General features: G+C 44.7%; 1 protein-coding gene across 1 annotated transcript; it reads left to right on the forward strand.

Annotated features, from left to right (window-relative positions):
* The first annotated feature begins 4,180 nt into the window (after positions 1-4,180).
* On the forward strand, positions 4,181-16,238 carry LOC137593433 (arylsulfatase A-like). The gene is made up of 8 exons (XM_068312122.1): positions 4,181-4,401; positions 12,436-12,676; positions 12,818-13,036; positions 13,993-14,162; positions 14,902-15,026; positions 15,314-15,441; positions 15,529-15,631; positions 15,943-16,238. Exons 1-8 carry the CDS (start codon positions 4,181-4,183, stop codon positions 16,236-16,238), a joined length of 1,503 nt encoding a protein of 500 aa, XP_068168223.1.
* Positions 16,239-19,679: the final 3,441 nt, after the last annotated feature.

The raw sequence follows: 19,679 nt of genomic DNA on the forward strand, positions 1-19,679 counted from the left end.
TGATGGTTTTCAGATGCTCACATTTATAATAATTATAAATAATGATAACAAGAAAATCAAAGAACATGTAAGGGTTTACAGTGCGCCCTCGCGCATTCGCGCATTAACACTCGCGGCACCACCTCATCGCGGATTTTTGGTAGGCAATCACATGATACCGTACACGCATTCCATTGGCTGACGGCATCTAGAAGTAAACTCCGTTCTGTCAGTCTTGGATTTTCGTGATACACACAAGTGCTTTAAACAGTCTTTCAGGGTGTTGGAAAAGGTAATATAGATAGAAGGTGTTTTAATATGAGTATGAGGAGGATCATAAACATTTAAATTACCGTAAATAATAAGATAAATAGATCCCGATCTTGATCGCGGATTCCTTATTTGCGTGTGGTTCCTAGAACGTATTAATCGCAAAGAACGAGGGTGTACTGTCACTTATAGTGCAGCCACCCACTAGGGAGCAATCGATGCATCTTGGTTTCATTTTGTACTTTCAAGTAATCCTTCTGGGGTGTTACCACCCTATAGACAGGAAAGACACCTGAGTATCCATAGAAGGTTCAGAAGAATTGTGGAATTTTCTGATTGCTACTTTCAAATCTTGAGTTAATAGACTTTCCAAAGTGCTTTGGAGCAATAATGGACTGTTTGCTCAAGTGTTTCTGGTTTTTCTGTGGCTCAGATTAAAAATGCTACTGACACTGCAACTCAGATTCAGTTTTCGTTTTAGATATATTCTATAACATAACGCACACATAACGGTAAAGTGACAAGTACTGAAAACAACCAAACAACAAAAAAGACTTTTTGAAGAATTTTATTTTGTACGGTTCGAACCCTCATTTAAAAAAAAATTCTGACCATATTGAACATCAGGTCTTAGTTCATGACCCCAGATCTCAGACTAGGACAACAGCCTCCTGTGCCACTTCTTTTGGATGTGGGCCTTCAGTTCCTCCATCTGGGACATCAAAACCTTCTCCTTGTTCATCCACTCCTGCTCCTTCTGCAGCAGAGTGGTCTTCAAAACATCTGCGTACTGAAGGAGGGATGACTGACTCTGGTCAGACTCTTGCTCCTCCTTTTTCAGAGTCTGGTCTTTATCTCTTCCCTTTGCTTCGTTAGAGACTGGCTCTCCTCCTGCCAGTCCAACCAGCTGGTATGAAATCAAAGCCCAACTCTCTCCAGAGCAGCCTTCAGTGACCTGCTACAGGTCTTTCTCCAGACATTCATTCAGGACATTGGTCCAATCCAGCTGAGCTTGGAGGTTAGTGTGGCAAGAAGTCAGCTGCTCCAGGCTGGTCTGAACATTCTTCAGCATTTTCAGCGTGGGGTTCCAGCTGGGACTAATGGAAGGTTGTTCCTCTGGGCTGAGCCTGTTGGGCTTTACTGATCTCTTTCTCTAATCGGGTGCTGCCTTTCTGCTGCTCACCTTACTCCATGAAAGCAGGCAGCATGCCCGCTTCAATCACCAAATGGATTCTCCCCACGAATGCCATTGGACAGCCAGTTGGATCAGTTGTTCTTTTTTTTAATTCTTGAAACCCTTTTTTATGGAATACTTGCCGCCCAGCCTCACCCATACTCTACTTCCAGTGGTCCCAAGGTGAGTGACATTGAGAGCCTTACTGCAGAATATAAAGTCAATGGTATATGAAAGCCAAAAACAGTTTTCATTACAACATGGTTGGTTTGACATTCCTATTGACTGATAAACTGAAAGCAAGGGAATACAGACAGCAAAAAATACGAAAACAGGAGATGAAATTGCATCATTCGTTGTGAAGTATCTATCTCTAGCTCATATACAAACACAGCGATGGTCTCTGTGTCTGTTGCAACTGCTGTCTTGTTTCTTCTCTACTGTAATTTTATAGTGTGTGTGTGTGTGTGTGTGTGTGTGTGTGTGTGTGTGTGTGTGTGTGTGTGTGTGTGTGTGTGTGTGTGTGTGTGCGTGTGCGTATGTGAGTGTGTGTGTTGTGACTTTTGTCCACCATTTTATTTTGACTTCTCTTAACAGCTTGCCTCCAAACACAGTAATTTAGACACACACAGACACGCATGAATGCACGCACAAGCTTGCTGCTGAATGTAGGTCAGTTCTGTAGCGGGACGTGAAAGTGAATAGTAAATCAAAACTATCCGATGCCAGAGCGAGGCTTCCCCAAGGCTCCGCTGTCATTCTGGACAGTATGAATGTATCCTAACTGTAAATACCAAATTAGCAGGAGCCCAGAGCAGACCACGGAGACAAGCAAACTCAGGTGTAAATGAGGACAGAGGTTATAGTGACGCGAGAAGTTAAAAGAAAGGGAGGGGAGCAGCTGGAGGTCGTGCAGGAGTAGCAAGATCCAGTGAGCAGATAAACGGCAGCAGCAGAGGGAGCAGGCAAAACCGGAGGGAAAAGGAGACAACAGTTAAAATCACAACAAAATCTTCATAAGGATCAAAAACACAAGAAAAAGGACAAGAGAAAGAGTGCGGCATTACCACATACATTGCTGATCTGGCAGAGAGTTGAAAGAACAAATCAGGTTTTAATACTTCAGGTTATTGATTAACGAGTGACAGGCGTGCCAAGATGCCATCTCTGGGTCTTGACCTCTACCACCTGGAAACAGTCACACAGGGGAGGAGCCAAGACAAACAGGAAAACTCACCAAGTCATAGCTGAGGCTGTGACACTGCATCTATGTGCATAAACTGCTGTATAAAAGCATCATGTCTTCTGTTTTTCTGTGCATCTCAGAGCTAGTCTCTGAGTGATTGAAGGTTTTTTCACACTGGTGATTTAGGGATTGCCTTATTAAGGAAAAATAGAATGTAAAATTTGATTTTTGTGGATGTTAAATATTTTTTAAAGATCTAACAGTCTGGAAAAAAAATACTGTATATAGCTTTATCTATACACTTTAGAGAGCAGTGGACCCAACTGTTAGCAAATTAGGGGGTACACAGCAGTTGTTTAAGGTGTTTCAGAGGAAAGTCCAATTTTCTACATATTAACCAAAAGAATTATAAGAATATATGAATGAATGTATGTATGCAGGCACATATGTATGTACTGCACATATGTTTATGAACACACAAGCATTTACGTGTTTTTATACAGTAAATACATACATAAATACCTCAGCATTCCATTTGTTCATCACACCACCCATAAAAAAATCCCAGAGATGATAAAATTGAAGAGTTTTCCTAAGCATGGAGACAACTGAAACAGAATGGATGAGAGACATGCTGCTATTTTTAGAAGGTCTTTACAGTTTCAGAGGCAATGCTGTATCTAGTCTCTGGGATGGAGAGATTTGAGCAGCGATTTTACATCTCATAATGGACTGACAGACTTTCACACTTTCTGAAGAATCCTACAATTTAAAAAGTCAAGACCTTCAGGGTGTGTGACAGAAAACCAGGGGGCCGTTGGAACGGTCTGGCATGAGTGTGTGGAGCGTACCGTACCTCTACAACCTTGGCCTTAAAGTAACTGGATGAGCAATTGGTTCATTTCATTAGTTAATTTATGTGCTTTTATATTTTATACGTATCATTTGTTGTTGTTTTTCATACAGTTTATGGGTGAGAGTAATAGTTAAAAATTGGACGAGGATTATAGTCTAATTCCTCATCTTCATGCAGAAAAGAACAGCTCTGGCAAAACAAAACCTGACTGTTATTGGAAGTATCTTCAATAAAATGCACTAAAAACTACTTTCTGCACAATTCGGCTACTCTCATCACCTAATATTTACTGTACACTTATGCAGTACCTTAATACCTTACAGTATTACCTTAATAGTAATACTGTATGTGAATTTAAATAAGACAATTTGGTTATGTTATAAAAACTACTGATTTCCACTAATTAAATGTATTTTTTCTACACTGTGATGAGAAATCTAGATATCATTTTTGGTGAATGTCAAAAATTTCCTAGATGTTCAACAAATTTACTGTTAAAAACTCAGTGTAGTTGCTTTTTTGTACTGTAGGAGTTTGATTGAGGTGTATAATTCCCCATTTATTATGTAAACATAGGAAACAGCTCTGGAGTTACAAACAAGACAAAAAATGATATGAACTCGAAGTTTAGACTTTGTCCAGACTTTACGGCCTACTGTATTTCCTGTGTGTGGACGACATCATCTACAGTCTAAGTTTTGCGTTTGGAAGAAAGATGGTGGACACCAGCCTCCTGTTTTCCATCTTTTTAACTGCTTGGACCTGCTCGGCTTCACCGCCGAACTTCGTCCTCCTCTTCGCAGACGACTTGGGTTTCGGGGACTTGGGGTCTTACGGTCACCCCAGTTCACTCACCCCCAATCTGGACCGTCTGGCAGCAGGAGGTCTCCGCTTTACTGATTTCTACTGCAGCAGCCCCGTCTGCAGCCCGTCCAGGTACCTGTCTGTTCTAAGAGAGACTCTAGAATTTCAAGTCTGAATGTAGAAGAAATAATTTCAGCTCACACACATTGTGTTATTGGAGGGAGCTGTCATCTACTATTATACCCCGTTTTTATACCTTAACCTCTGCGCACTGCATAAATTTACCTTACAACAAACGGTCAACAAAACCATCTGTGCAACAACAGATTTGTGAATCAGATTGTATTTCCTTTTATAATGTGCAAGTCATATTTTCCATGTTTGATTTGTTTGAAATGTTAGTTGTTTTTTGTTGTGTTTTTTACACACATTATGCATTTATCGATCCTGGAATATGATGGCTTGGGTGAACTTCTCCCAAATAGATATCAATACTCATCTGTGACTCCACGAGCCTCATCAAAGTAAGGTGGTTAATAGAAACTACTCTTCAATTTAACTGACACAGTGTGTGTGTATATGTGTGTGTGTGTGTGTGTGTGTGTGTGTGTGTGTGTGTGTGTGTGTGTGTGTGTGTGTGTGTGTGTGTGTGTGTGTGTGTGTGTGTGTGTGTGTGTGTGTGTGTGTGTGTGTGACTTGTTTCCTATTAATGTTGTAATGAGTTCCGTTCCAAATTAATGTTTTTCCTGTCGCTGGTTAATTTTTATGTCTGTATTTTGGACTGAGGTACAAGCTTTAATCTGACAATCATTAATTTGACTTTGTTGCATATGGAGATTAATGGTGGCTATGTTGTTAATATCTAAGGTTGTATAAAAGCCGGTATGTGTGTTGGGAAAGGGATTTGTGCCTGTTGGCTTGATAATAGACGGAATTCAGTTGATTCAGCAAGATCATTTATTGTTTCACATTCTTCAGCACCTTCACATTTCACATTCTTTAGAAATGACAGATTTCAATATATGATATAGCACCATTGTGAATTCTGAACTAAAGCGCACATGCATATGCCAAATGATCCATCCATGCCTTTCTTTGTAGACGTGAGAGTTGCAATCATAGATACTGGTTATCACCGAGAATGATGCAATTCAGCAAGGTCAGCACTGCGCCGTTCAGCAGACCATAAATAATAAAGTGGTAAATTGTATAAAAGATCTTATTAAAAAAAAAACTGAATATGTTGCTAAATTCTGTAGTTACACCTTTACAGTTTTTAGATACTGTCAGGACCAAGACAGGAGCGGAGACCAGGTGCGTCTGAACTAAAGTCTTTATTTACAGCAAAGGTACACGAGGGAAGCACGGGAAAAACTGGTGCACGAGTCCAGGGAAACAGAACGGGGCGGGCGGCGTGCAGACACGGGAGGATACAGACAGGTCTTACGGGGAAACAGGCAGGCAGGCAGAGGTACAAGTCCGAGAGGCAGAGTTTTTGGTCGGGGACAAAGCAGAGTTCTGATACAGGTCCAGGCAGACAGGTCGGGGTCCAACTACAATCCGGGGTCAAGGCAGGAGTCAGGATGAACTGGCGACAAACACGGCATCAACACAGAGGATCTGACGCTGGGTCCGTGTTCAAGCCGGGTCTTTATAGTCAGTGATTTGGGGTGAAACAGTGGCAGGTGTGTCTGAGTTGATTGGACGCAGGTGTGGGATCTGCGCCGCGGGGAACCCAGCGCGAGGCTGGGGGCAGATCCCGAGCCGGGTCATGACAGAACCGCCCCCCTATGGGACGGCTCCAGAAGTCCCAAAAACGGAATCCATGGTGCTGGGTGGGCGGGGGGGGGGGGCAACCAGAACAGTCTAATATTCCTCCGACCACTCCGAATCCAGGCCACCGTCATCGTCCTGCCAAGAATCCCTAGGACCCGTGGAGGTAGGAACGGCAGGGGCCGGTGGGTCGCGGCCAGCCCCCCTCGGGCGGCCATGTCGAATAGCGGGCTGGTCAGGGTGCAAGAGGTGGAACTCTGTGATGAGAGTCCTGTCCAGGATCCGCCTTGCAGGAACTCCTATCCTCTCCTCAGGACCATAACCCTCCCAGTCCACGAGGTACTGTAGACCCCTTCCTCTCCGATGTGACTTCAAGAGACGACGGACGGAGTAGACAGGCCCGTCATCCAGCAGATGGGGGGGGGGGGCTGCAGGACTCTCGAGGAATGGCCTGACCTTGGAGACATGGAAGGTCGGTGCACTCTCATGGTCGGAGGGAGCTGGAGCCGGACGGCAGGCGCGAGATGACCCGCTGGATGGGGAATGGACCGATGAACCATGGAGCCAACTTGCGGGACTCCACCTGGAGCGGGAGGTCCCTGGTGGAGAGCCAGACCTTCTGGCTCTCTCGGTAAACAGGTACGGGGGTTCTCCGGCGGTTGGCTCCTGAAGCGTAGCTGGCCGATGACCTCAACAGGGCGGAGCGGGCGCGGACCCAGGTGCGGCAACATCGTTGGACGTAAGCGAACGCTGATGGGCAGGTGGCCTCTCCCTCCTGGCTGGAGAACAGCGTTGGTTGGTACCCATATACACACTCGAATGGGGAGAGTCCGGTGGCAGAGCTGGTGAGAGAGTTGTGGGCGTACTCCACCCACAGGAGTTGGTCATGCCAGGAGTGTTGGTTCAGCAACGCCATGCACCGGTGCGCCTTCTCCAGCTCCTGGTTAACCCTCTCAGACTGGCCATTGGACTGGGGATGGAAACCGGAGGTGAGGCTAACTGTGGCCCCCAGTTGCTGACAAAACTGTTTCCAGAAGGAGGAGACGAAATGCGGCCCATGGTCTGACACTACACCCTTAGGAAGTCCATGTAGTCGGAAGACGTGCAAGGAGGACCAGTTGGGTAGTCTCTTTTGCCGATGTCAATTTGGGCAGGGGAATAAAATATGCCATTTTGTTGAACTGGTCAACCACCGTGAGGATGGTGGTCATGCCGTCAGAAGGTGGAAGTCCCGTAACAAAGTCCAGGGCAATATGGGACCATGGGCGACTGGGCATTGGCAGGGGTTGTAAAAGTCCAGCTGGGGGGTGACACACGGATTTATTCCGGATGCAGATAGGGCAGGCTCGTACATCGTCCAGGACATCCCTCTTCAGGCTGGGCCACCAGAACCTTTGGCTGACCAGAGAGGCTGTGCGAGTGGAACCGGGGTGGCAGGCCAGACGGGATTCATGACCCCACTGGATGACTGGAGTCCTCAGGTCCTCTAGCATGAACAAGCAGTCCGCGGGGCAGGCACTGGGTCCGGGCTGGTCACGAATGGCCTTTCTCACCCTCTCCTCGACATCCCAGGTCAGAGCAGCAACCACGCAGGGGCCGGGAAGAATGGGTGCACCGTCTTGGGGCGAGGCGTCATCCACCGCAAACTGGCGGGAAAGTGTGTCAGGCTTAATGTTGCGAGAGCCAGGGCGGTATGACGAGGAGAAGTTGAACCTGATGAAAAATAAGGCCCACCGAGCCAGTCTGGGATTGAGTCTCTTCGCTGAACAAATGTATTCCAGATTGTTATGATCTGTCCATATCAGGCCAGTGACGCCATTCCTCCAGAGCCAGTTTTATCGCCAGCAGTTCTCGTTTCCCGATGTCGTAGTTGCGCTCAGCTGGCAACAATCGACGGTAGAAAAATGCACAGGGGTGGAGCTTCTCGTCCTCTGCCGACCTCTGGGACAACACCGCTCCCACCCCCACATCAGAAGCGTCCACCTCCACAACAAACTGGCGTTCACAGTCTGGCATGCGGAGGAGGCCCGGAGAGTGCTAGACGCCCTATCAGCCGCAGGGGTCCAGGAAAACGGCTGTCTGGTACTGGTGAGGGCAGTGAGAGGGGCTGCTATGGTGCTATAATTCCGGATGAAACGTCTATAGAAGTTCGCAAAACCCAGGAACTGCTAGAGTTTCTTACGGGTATCCGGAACTGGCCAAGAGGTCACTACAGAGACCTTGGCTGAGTCCATTTGTATATTCCCTTCTGCAATGACATAGCCCAGGAGGAAAGCGGATTTTACATGGAACTCACATTTCTCTGCCTTAACAAACAGTGAGTTCTCGAGGAGACGACTGAGCACCAGGTGGACATGTCTCTCGTGCTCTGACTGAGTCCGGAAAAAATCAGAATGTCATCCAAGTAAACAAATAAAAATTTATTCAACATGTCCCTCAGAATGTCATTGATCAGAGACTGGAAAACCGCGGGTGCATTTGTAAGTCCAAACAGCATCACAAGGTATTCGTAATGTCCAGTGGGGGTGTTGAATGCCATATTCCACTCGTCCCCCTCCCAGATCCGGACCAAGTGGTAGGCGTTGCGTAAGTCCAATTTAGTGAAGACCGTGGCTCCCTCGAGGAGTTCAAAAGCCGAGGAGAGCAGACGAAGAGGGTACCGGTTCTTGACCGTGATCTTGTTCAGTCCCTGGTAATCGATGCAGGGACGGAGAGAACCATCATTCTTCCACACGAAGAAGAACCCCGCACCAGCAGGGGAGGACAATGACCGGATGATGCCTGCAGCCAAGGAGTCATTGGTATAGTCCTCCATAGACCTCCTTTCAGGGCTGGAGAGGGAGTACAGGCAGCCCTGGGTGGAGTGGAACCAGGAAGCAGGTCGATGGCAGAGTCGTAGGGCCGGTGTGTGGGCAGAGAGGTAGCCTTGGCTTTGTTGAACACCTCTTTTAAGTCATGATAAACCTAGGGACCTTGGAGATATTGGGGGGTGGTCCAGCTGGAGGTCTGCAGGAGTGAGTCTGGTATTGCTGCCTTTAAACGTGTCCGGTGGCAGTCTTTACTCCACTCCAGAATGGAGCCCGTTACCCAGTCTATACTGGGATTGTGCCGGCAGAGCCAGGGGTGCCCGAGAATAATAACCTGGCCGGGCGATCGGAGCAGATGAAACTGTATGGCCTCCTGGTGATTCCCAGGAATGGACATCGGGACAGGTGCGGTGACATGGGTGACAGTGCCCAAGGGGTGGCCGTCCAGCGCCCGGGCAGGAACAGGAGCGGTTAGAGGCTGGCATTTCAGGTTCCACTGGCGGGCCAGCTCAGAGTCCATAATGTTCGCCTCGGCCCCGGAGTCCACCAGGGCGGAGAGGCTGTGGAGCTTATCAGGGAGGTGAATGCAGACCTGGACAAGGGGCTTGCGGGGGTCAGGTGTCTGGGAGGGTCGAGTTGTAACTGAGCTCATCCTCCCCGCAGTACAGACACAGGTTGGCGTTGAACCGGCATTGATGCTCCACAGCGCTGAGTGAGGACCGGCCCACCTCCATGGGTTCATCAGGTCTTTCGGCAGATCCGGGCATGGCAGTGCCGGGAGCACTGGATCAGCGAGTGCTGGGGAGCGTAGGGGCCTGGCGCCCTCTCTCCCGTCGACGACCCTGGACACGCTGATCGATCCGCGTCGCCAAGGCAATGGCTCTATCGAGAGTGGTCTGGGGTTCGTGGGAGAGCAGCTCGTCTTTAATATAATCCGCCAGACTGTGGTAAAAAGCGTCCACCAGCGCCTCATTATTCCACGAACTGCGCGCTGCTAAAGTCCGGAAGTTTATGGCATGACCTGCCACCGTGCTCCGCCCCTGCCGAACAGACATGAGTTCTCTGGATGCCTCCGCCGTCGAAGACCCGAGATCAAACACCTTGATCATCTCCACCGAGAGCAGGTGGAAGGAGGAGCAGGTAGGAGACTGACGTTCGTACTCAGCTGTCGCCCAGAGCTGAGCACGGCCCGTGAGGTGGTAGATGATGTAGGCCACCCGCGCTGGTTCAGAGGCAAAAGTCCGGGGTTGAAGGGCGAATAAAAGTCTACAGTTTGTCAGAAAGGGGTGGAGTCGAGCAGGATCTCTGTCAAACCTTTCAGGGTTGCCCACACGTGGCTCCGGTGATGCAGCAGGTAAATCTCTGGGGGGCGGGGCCATGGCACCAGAGGAAAGCCCCGAGGCAGTGGAGGTGCTGGGAGCGGGCTGCCCCGGAGGCTCCTGCTGCAGCAGAGCCTGGATCTGGTCGTTCTGGCGTTGGACTTGTTGAAGCAGAGCAGAGATCTCAGTGGAGACTTGGTCCAGGCGGCCCTTGGTGCGCAGAAGGAAGTCCTTTGTGGAGAGTTCAGACGCTGGTTCCATTTTTGGTCAGATCCTACTGTCAGGACCGAGACAGGAGCAGAGACCAGGTGCGTCTGAAATAAAGTCTTTATTTACAGCAAAGGCACACGAGGGAAGCACATGAAAAACCGGTGCATGAGTCCAGGGAAACAGAACGGGGCGGGTGGCGTGCAGACACGGGAGGATACAGAGAGGATTTATGGGGAAACAAGCAGGCAGGCAGGCAGAGGTACAAGTCCGAGAGGCAGAGTTCGTGGTCGGGGACAAAGCAGAGTTCTGATACGGGTCCAGGCAGACAGGTCGGGGTCCAACTACAATCCGGGGTCAAGGCAGGAGTCAGGATGAACTGGTGACAAACACGGTATCAACACAGAGGATCTGACGCTGGGTCCGTGTTCAAGCCAGAGGCCTGTACCATAAAGCTGGATTACGGCTTAGCGAGATAACTTCAGGCTTAACCCTGGCTTTTCGGTACCATAAAGTTGGCTGACTTTCTATCGGGCTACGTTGTCGCGGTAACCTATGCTGAACACCTAAACTAAAGTTCAGGATAAGAGCTCAGTAGGTAAAACAGCCCCACCTACTGACCAATCAGTTCTCTTGGAAAATGGGCTGTCCGTTTTATAAGAACCAGGTGGATCTTGGTGCACAGCTTGTGCAAAGAGCGCTCAGGCGCGAGAGAATATTTAGAGATCGCTGTAATCCGTTCGAATTGCCTGAACAATCACTTTACGAAAGGTACAGGTTTTGGGGAGAGGGGTTACATTACATCTGTCAGCTGCTGGAGCCTTACATCAGTAATGTAATGCACTGCAACCACGTGCTGACAGTCCCGCAGACAGTGTGCATTGCACTGAGGTTTTTTTGCCACAGTTAATATATTTCTTGGTGATGTTCATAATTATTATGATGTCTTTAAATCCCTCATTGGGTGGGTTACAATCAAGCCACAGATAAAATGCCATTAATCAATTATTTGTTTAAGTAAATCATGGATTGATTCATTCATTCATAGGTACTTTTATGTATTCTGTTGGCGATGCCGAAAACCTCGTGAAAAACACAGTATGTAGAGCTATTCATAAAGTCACGGGGGCTACAATCACGTGCCATAACGAAAAATGTCGTACACACATACATTTATGGAGCACACAAATGTTACTGTAGTAAGATATACAAGTGCAGTCATAGTGGGGAAGTAATATTAGAATGGAACTAACTTCCACATTGACACAGTCGGCAATTTTTTTTCCAGCGATCCTTGCGCCGTTTGGCAGCTGCAACTGTGTTGCTTTTTGCCTGGATTATTGATTTGTATTGCTCGTATTTATTAATTATTATTGTTTGCTCCTCCGTTGTGAAATATCTGGCTCGGGCCGGTTTGTTGCATGTTTGCGATTGGTCGCATGCACCATACTCCGCCCTTTTTATGTGAGCGCCCACAGATCTAGAGTGGACAAGCCTGAATTGAATTAGTGAGTTGATAGCTGGCTTTATGGTACCGAAAATCCGGAGGGTGGATGTCTCGGTAAGTGAAGCCAAATAAGTAAGAGGAAGCCCAGCTAGGTTAATCAAGCTTTATGGTACAGGATTCAGGTCTTTATAGTCAGTGATTAGGGGTCAAATGGTGGCAGTTGTGTCTGGAATGATTGGATGCAGGTGTGGGATCTGCGCCGCGGGAAACCCAGCTTGAGGCTGGGGGCAGACCCTGAGCAGGGTCGTGACAGATATATGTTTAAAATTTCAGCATGCTGTAAAATTTCCCCTGCAAAAGAAAAACTTGCATACAAAATAGAGATATGGAGATTTACTCCTTTAGACTATCAACTCTGAACTATTGCCATTCTTCATTGACATATCTAACACCGATGTGTTCACAAAGAAATTTCTAATATATGAATTCGTAAATGTTTTAAAATATATTAGGCAAATATATTAGACATACCTTCGGGAACAGTCTCTATTTGAATACATGGAAACCCAACTTTCTGATGTCCTTATTTGATATAATCTTGACTTTGTCCCAGGGCATCGTTGTTGACAGGGCGCTATCAGACCCGATCAGGTATCTACCCAGGAGTGTTGTATCCGTCATCTATAGGTGGTCTTCCTTTGAGTGAGACCACCATTGCTGAAATGTTAAAGCCTCTGGGCTATGCTACTGCTGCCGTGGGGAAGTGGCACCTAGGATTTGGGTCCAAGGGGATGTATCTGCCAACCAATCAGGGGTTTGATCAGTACCTGGGAATCCCCTACTCTCACGACATGGTCAGTGTGTTGGAATTGTGCTCCAAGTTGAATTTCCCAAATGGCAAAAATAAATGAATTGTAACTGTCTGTTAATTGTTTCAAGTTTTTTTTCTCCTACAATATATATTTAAATGTTTGTTCATCTACTCTCTTTCTCAGGGCCCCTGTCATAACCTGACCTGTTTTCCTCCAGACATTAAGTGTTTTGGAATGTGTGATTTTTCCTCTGTTGCCATCCCACTCATGTACAACAAGGTCATTATACAACAGCCTGTGAACTTCCTAGATCTAGAAAGGGATTACAGTGACTTTGCAACCAATTTCATCACCACATCGACCAAGAAAAAACAACCTTTCTTCCTTTACTATCCGTCTCATGTAAGTACGTTGGTATGAATTCTCAGTCAGCATTGCCAAGTAGGGTCAAGTATCTGTACTTCCCACAAGTCAGTTAGAAACGAAAAAGCGTATTGGATGAGAGATAAAACACCTTTAAACTCTAAATATAAGTCCTGCTGCTTAAGTCACCCTCAAAGCTTCCCCTGGAACATCAGAAAAAGTTCTAAAGGAGATTTTCTTAAGAAATTACTGGATGTCAAAAAGGACATTGGCCTGCCCTAACAACTGTAAACGCTGAACAAAACAATATTTATGAAAGCTGTGAAACATTTTTGAGGTTTACCAAAATTCCAATTCTTCATTGAACTGCTGGGTTTAATTTGTAGGGTGACAGAAAAAACAGGCAGCTCACCAGAAACAGTGGGGGAATTTAGTGATTATTTTAACGAGGTCAACACGGGGTTGAATGGATTTAATTTAATTTTATACTGTTTATATTTTTTCAATTTTATACTGTTTTATATTTTAATTAAATTTTATACTGTTTATACTTTAATTTTATACTGTTTATATTTTAATTTAATACTATTATATTTTTTTAATTGTATACTGTTTATTTTTTAATTTTATAGTGTATATATTTTAGTTATAGTTTAGTATATAAGTCCTGTTAGTGCTGCATGTGTCTGTTAGTGTAGTGTATGTCTTGCGGTATGTCCTGTGATGTCAGTGTTTCTTTTTCTCCTGGTGTTTATTCAGTATTATTCCTTATGTAATGCCTGAGCAGTGGATATATACAAGTTATCTATCTATCTATCTATCTATCTATCTATCTGAAAGAGGGCTTCAAGCAATCACAAGAATTAGATCAGGTCATAACCAAAGGATCTTCCTGATGAGCTGGAGGATCCTTTGGTTATGACCTCATAAATTACACTATCCGGATGCAAGGAGAGAAAATGTTACACTAAATTCAGTGTCTTCTTCCTTTACAGCACACCCACTACCCCCTGTATGCAGGTCCAGATGCAGCTGGGATATCCTTAAGGGGTCCATTTGGAGATGCATTGTTGGACCTGGACAACACAATAGGAAAAATAATGACAACCCTGGAGAAGACAGGAGTGATCAACAACACACTGGTCCTCTTCACTTCAGACAATGGGTTGGTTTTTGCCCTAGTTTACTAAATATTTCTAAGTACAGTATTTTCCGCACTATAAGGCGCACCTAAAAGCCTATAATTTTCTCACAATCCCATAGTGTGCCTTATAATCCGGTGTGCCTTATATATGGATTAATATTCATATTAATATTGGTTAACAACACAGAATGGCTTCATTGAAATAACAATAAGGCCATTCACAGCTGGTTAAAGGTACTCACAGTCATGAATGCTCCAGCCAGTGGACGGATAGCGCAACTACAGCCACTAGTTTTTAAATCTATTGTAATTTTTTTTTTATGCGCCTTATAATCCGGTGCGCCTTATATATGAAATAAATTATAAAATAAACAATTCATTAAAGGTATCCCTTATAATCCAGTGTGCCTTATAGTGCAGAAAATACTGTACATTCCCTTCCACATAACCTTTGGCACAGCAGTGTGTTTGCTGTGTTAAGTTGCATTGTATGCATCATATGCTTTTTTTTAATGCTTTTTATACTTTTTACACCATATGGCTTGATTGTTATTGTAATGTCTTTTTGTTGGTGTTATCGCTACTGTTATATGTATTTACGTATGTATTGTGAGATGATATACTGAATTTACTCCGGGATCAATTAAGTGTATATCACCTATATTATCTACTGTATATGTCCTTTATGTTTGCTGATTTCTGCTCTTGTTATTCTTTGGTGTTTTATGTAATGGTGTTTTATTATTGTTCATGTCTGTAGGCCAGAACTGATGCGAATGTCCCGTGGAGGTAACGCTGGGCTGCTGAAATGTGGAAAAGGCACCACATATGAAGGAGGCATGAGAGTGCCAGCGATTGCATTCTGGCCCGGGACCATCAGTCCAGGTTAGGAAGCTATAGCTGTCGACGGAGACAAAAGGAGTGACAAATATGTTGCACACAATTAGACATTTCTACCCTTACTATTGCACATAATTGTTTAAATAAAGTTTTCCATTTGATTTATGTACTTAACATACTGTAGATTTGTTGGATTCCACGTAACTGTAACTGCGCTTTTTCTTTTATATTCCAGCAGAAAAATGAAGTCTATAATAGCACACCTGAAAACCTAATTACACATAACCATTTACCTGATATTGCACTTTCCTTTTTTTCCCATATATTTTCAGGTGTGACTCATGAGCTGGCTAGCACTCTGGATGTCCTCCCCACCTTTACACGTCTGGCAGGAGCCAAACTACCCAAGGTGATACTGGATGGAGTTGATATGACAGAAATCCTTGTCAATCAAGGGAAGGTAGTGGCATCACGTCACACAGTCTAGTGAAATAATACTAAAATCAACCTGATGCCTGCATTTCTATGTTTTAATACTTTTCTGCAGAGCCAAAGGGAGGCAATGATGTTCTACCCCACTGATCCCAGTGAGAAGTATGGCCTGTTTGCTCTTAGGTTGGGCAAGTACAAAGCCCACTTCTATACACGAGGTACTGTAGGTATACATCCAGTGTGTTGAAATTAAGATACATTATACATAATAGATAATACTGTATATATTATACTGTACATTACAAATGATAAAAGCTCTAAAAATTCTCGGATGAAACCAGAAGTAACTTCTAACATAAAACTCAAAAACAGACCAGTGGTGAAGTACCCAAATAAGACTGAGGAACAACTAAATCCATCTTTGTGGAGTTAGGATTTATAGACACAGCGTGTTGAAATCAAAATGAATTTATTCATATTCCAAAGACCAATGTATCTGGATTCCTCCTTGTCCATATTTGTTCATCAGGTGCTACCCACAGTGGTACGACCCCTGACCGGGACTGTTCAGTATTTGCAGGCCTCAAGGCCCACGACCCTCCTCTCGTTTTTGACCTGGAGGCTGACCCCTCTGAGCACTACCCACTGTCACTGGAAGGAAAACCTGACCTACAAGGTGTGTTGGAGAGGATCAAGAAAGTCAAAAAGCAGTTTGAATCCTCCATGGTGTTTGGAGAAAGCCAGACGTCAAAAGGGAGAGATCCAAGCCTGGAGCCTTGCTGCAATCCTGATTGTAGCCCCAAACCTGACTGCTGCCTATGCTGATGGGGGGAAAATCCCACACTCAGTGTCTCACAGCAGATGGCGACGGCATTGCTGCAATTTAGTGTTCTTACTAAAATGTATTGTTACAATCTGGTTCCACAGCGAGATGATTGGTATTAATACTTGTAATGTAATGACTAGCAATGTAATACGCATTGCTAGTCATGACTCTTTAAGACATAATGTATGACTTCTCACTACAGCATATTTCCTGGGATGATCTATATGGACACGCATTTTATTGCAAAAATTTATTCTGTAATTTGCATCTGAACATTGTCAAAAATCCCAGTGTTGATGATTGTGGGATGTTCTGAGGTGAAAGAATTTTGTTACACGTTTAAATCACACAATTAATAAAGATATGAAAAATTACAAGAATGATAAAGCAGAGTGACTTTTTCTTATGTTGGCCTACTGTATTTCTTGGACATTCCTGAATCATCTATATTGTTTTGTGCTCAAACTTCAATCAACCTTGACCCATGCCAAAACCAGGGTCAGGATAGAGATGACCTTTCGGGTCATCAAGGCACGGTTTTCATGCCTCAGTGGCCTGAGGGTGGCCCTAAACCGGGCATGCAGGATCATTTCTGCATGTGTGGTTCTGCACAATATCGCCACAATGAGGAAGGAGAGGACCCCCCCAGTGACCTCCCTACCCCCAGACATGGTAGACCCCATCACTGTTGATTTTTCCCTTCAGGCAGGGCTGTGAGAGAGGCCATAACTGAATTTTTTTTAGTTAAATGAAAAAAGCAAACGTGGAATTTATTTTTTTAATTTCTTTTTCACAGTTTTAATTTTTCTCCCGCTCCTGAAACGGAACAGCACATTCTGAGTCTCAGTGTTGCCTATGTCTGAAAAACATTACATCATAGATAGATAGATAGATAGATAGATAGATAGATAGATAGATAGATAGATAGATAGATAGATAGATAGATAGATAGATAGATAGATAGATAGATAGATAGATAGATAGATAGATAGATAGATAGATTTAATGTATTGATCCGAAACTGGGAAATTCCCCTGATGTTAATTGTTTAATTTGCCTGAATATAAATCACTGAATTACCTTCTTCTCGTGTTGTAATTTTTCCACCTCAAGTTTGAGTTTTCTCATTTTCAGTTCTTTATATTCAATAGATAGATAGATAGATATATACTTTAATGATCCCAAGGGAAATTCAAGTGACATCTGCTCGCAAGAGATACAATAAATACACACAACAATGACAGAAAGTAATGGCACAGCCAAAGACCCTGTATAAGTTACATTATTTACATGCTGTTACATAATTATAACAACCGGAAACAGAAGAGCCTAGAATAAAAGGAAGGAAGCATAGGCACATGGGAGAAGAAGAGAAGAAAGAGCATTGGGTGTAGATGAAGTGTGATGAGTAACACGTGGATGAACCGAGCTGTAAACTGATTAAGGACCCCACAAAGTGTCCCACAGTGCATCCACAGTGCGTCCCAGGCCCCCCACGTCTATCCCTTCTCGCCCGACCTTGATGACCCTGCCGCTTCAGACCCCCTCCTTCTGAGAGAGTGGTTGTGCCCTCTGATAGCACGATGCACAAAGGAGGTCCAGAGTCTCTCAGTGGAGGAGCTTGGTGACAGCAGTCTGCCACTGAAGGAGCTCCTCTGCTGGGTGAAGGTGGTGTGCAGGGGGTGGGTGGTGTTACCCAGGATCGACCTAAACCTGGACATAGTCCTCCTCTCTAGAACAGTCTGTATCGAGTCCAGATCCTGACCGATCACAGAGCTAGCCCTCCAGTTTCTTTGCGGGAATGTCTAGTTCAAGTTTTCTTTTGTACAGCATTCTCACACTGTCAGCTCCAACCTGAAACAAATTAAATACATTTTACAGTTGCTTCGCCATATAAGCATTCCTGCTTTTAATGGCTGGCTTTAAAATAATGCCAATGTCACAAGTAAGACAGAGTACATGTGTGTGAATGAGAGGGACCCAAGTGGAAGAGTGAGGTTACAGGGTGAAAAGATCAAGAAGGTGGAGGATTTTAAGTACTTGGGGTCAACAGTCCAGAGCAATGGAGAGTGTGGAAAATATGTGAAGAAGCATGTACAGGCAGGATGGAACGGGTGGAGGAAAGTGTCAGGTATGACGTATGATAGAAGAGTTTCAGGTTAAATGAAAGGAAAGGTGTACAAAACTGTGGTGAGACCAGCGATGTTGTTTGGTCTAGAGACAGTGTCACTGAGGAAAAGACAGGAGACAGAGCTGGAGGTAGCAGAGATGAAGATGCTGAGGTTCTCTTTGGGAGTGACCAGGAAGGATAGGATCAGGAATGAGTACATCAGAGGGACAGCACATGTTAGAGGTTTTGGAGATAAAGTCAGAGAGGCCAGACTGAGACGGTTTGGACATGTCCAGAGGAGAGATAGTGAATATATTGGTAGAAGGATGCTGAGTTTTGAACTGCCAGGCAGGAGGCCTAGAGGAAGACCAAAGAGGAGGTTTATGGATGTATTGAAAGAGGATATGAAGGTAGTTGGTGTGAGAGAGGAGGATGCAGAAGACAGGGTTAGATGGAGACAATTGATTCACTGTGGCGACCCCTGAAGGGAAAAGCCAAAAGGAAAAGAAGAAGAAGAAATGTGTTTTCTTCGTATGACTTATTCTGCAAAATCCATCTTAAAATGAATGAAAATGACCTAATGTGGAATAAAAATATGGATTGTTAGTGTTGCCTCACAGCAAGGTCACATGAACCTTTTCTGTGTAGAGATTGTATGTTCTCCTCGTGTCCGCGTGGGTTCTCTCAGGTTTCTTCAGCATCTTTTCACCTCCAAAATTATGTAATTAGGATGAACTGGAAATGTTAAATTGTACATATGTTTGAATGTGAGCGTAAATGTATATATATGGCCCTGCGGTAAGCTGGCAACTCCTCCAGGGTGTACCCTGCCTCTCACGCATAGCCAGCTGGGATAGGTTTCACAATAGATCACGATCCATAATTCGGAAGTACGAGACGATTATGATTGATTGAATGATTGATTACCTCATCTTCAAGAAGATGAATGAAAGAATACTTAAGTGAAAAAGTGAAAAGTAAAAGTCCTTTGATCAGTTAATTGAAATGTTACAATAGAATAAATTCTCACATTATGATTTGGTGTAGATATTATGTCTTTTGAAGCAGGTCTATACAAATCTTCCACACCAAAAACATTAAAACTTATATCTATCATGTCATGGATTATATCCCATTTAAAATACAGTAACTGATTCTGTGACAACTCACAAGCATACTAGAGGTGTAAGACAGGTGAAAGTCGTTTTCGGTGAACAGTCTCCATCTACATTCAATCCATGGCACCCAACGATGAACATAACACGTGGTGACTATGTGTATGACAGAGACCATCGCTGCATAACTGAGCAGATGCTAATGAGAATAATTC

The sequence above is a fragment of the Antennarius striatus genome, chromosome 4, assembly GCF_040054535.1.
Source record: "Antennarius striatus isolate MH-2024 chromosome 4, ASM4005453v1, whole genome shotgun sequence".
Classification (NCBI taxonomy): Eukaryota; Metazoa; Chordata; class Actinopteri; order Lophiiformes; family Antennariidae; genus Antennarius; species Antennarius striatus.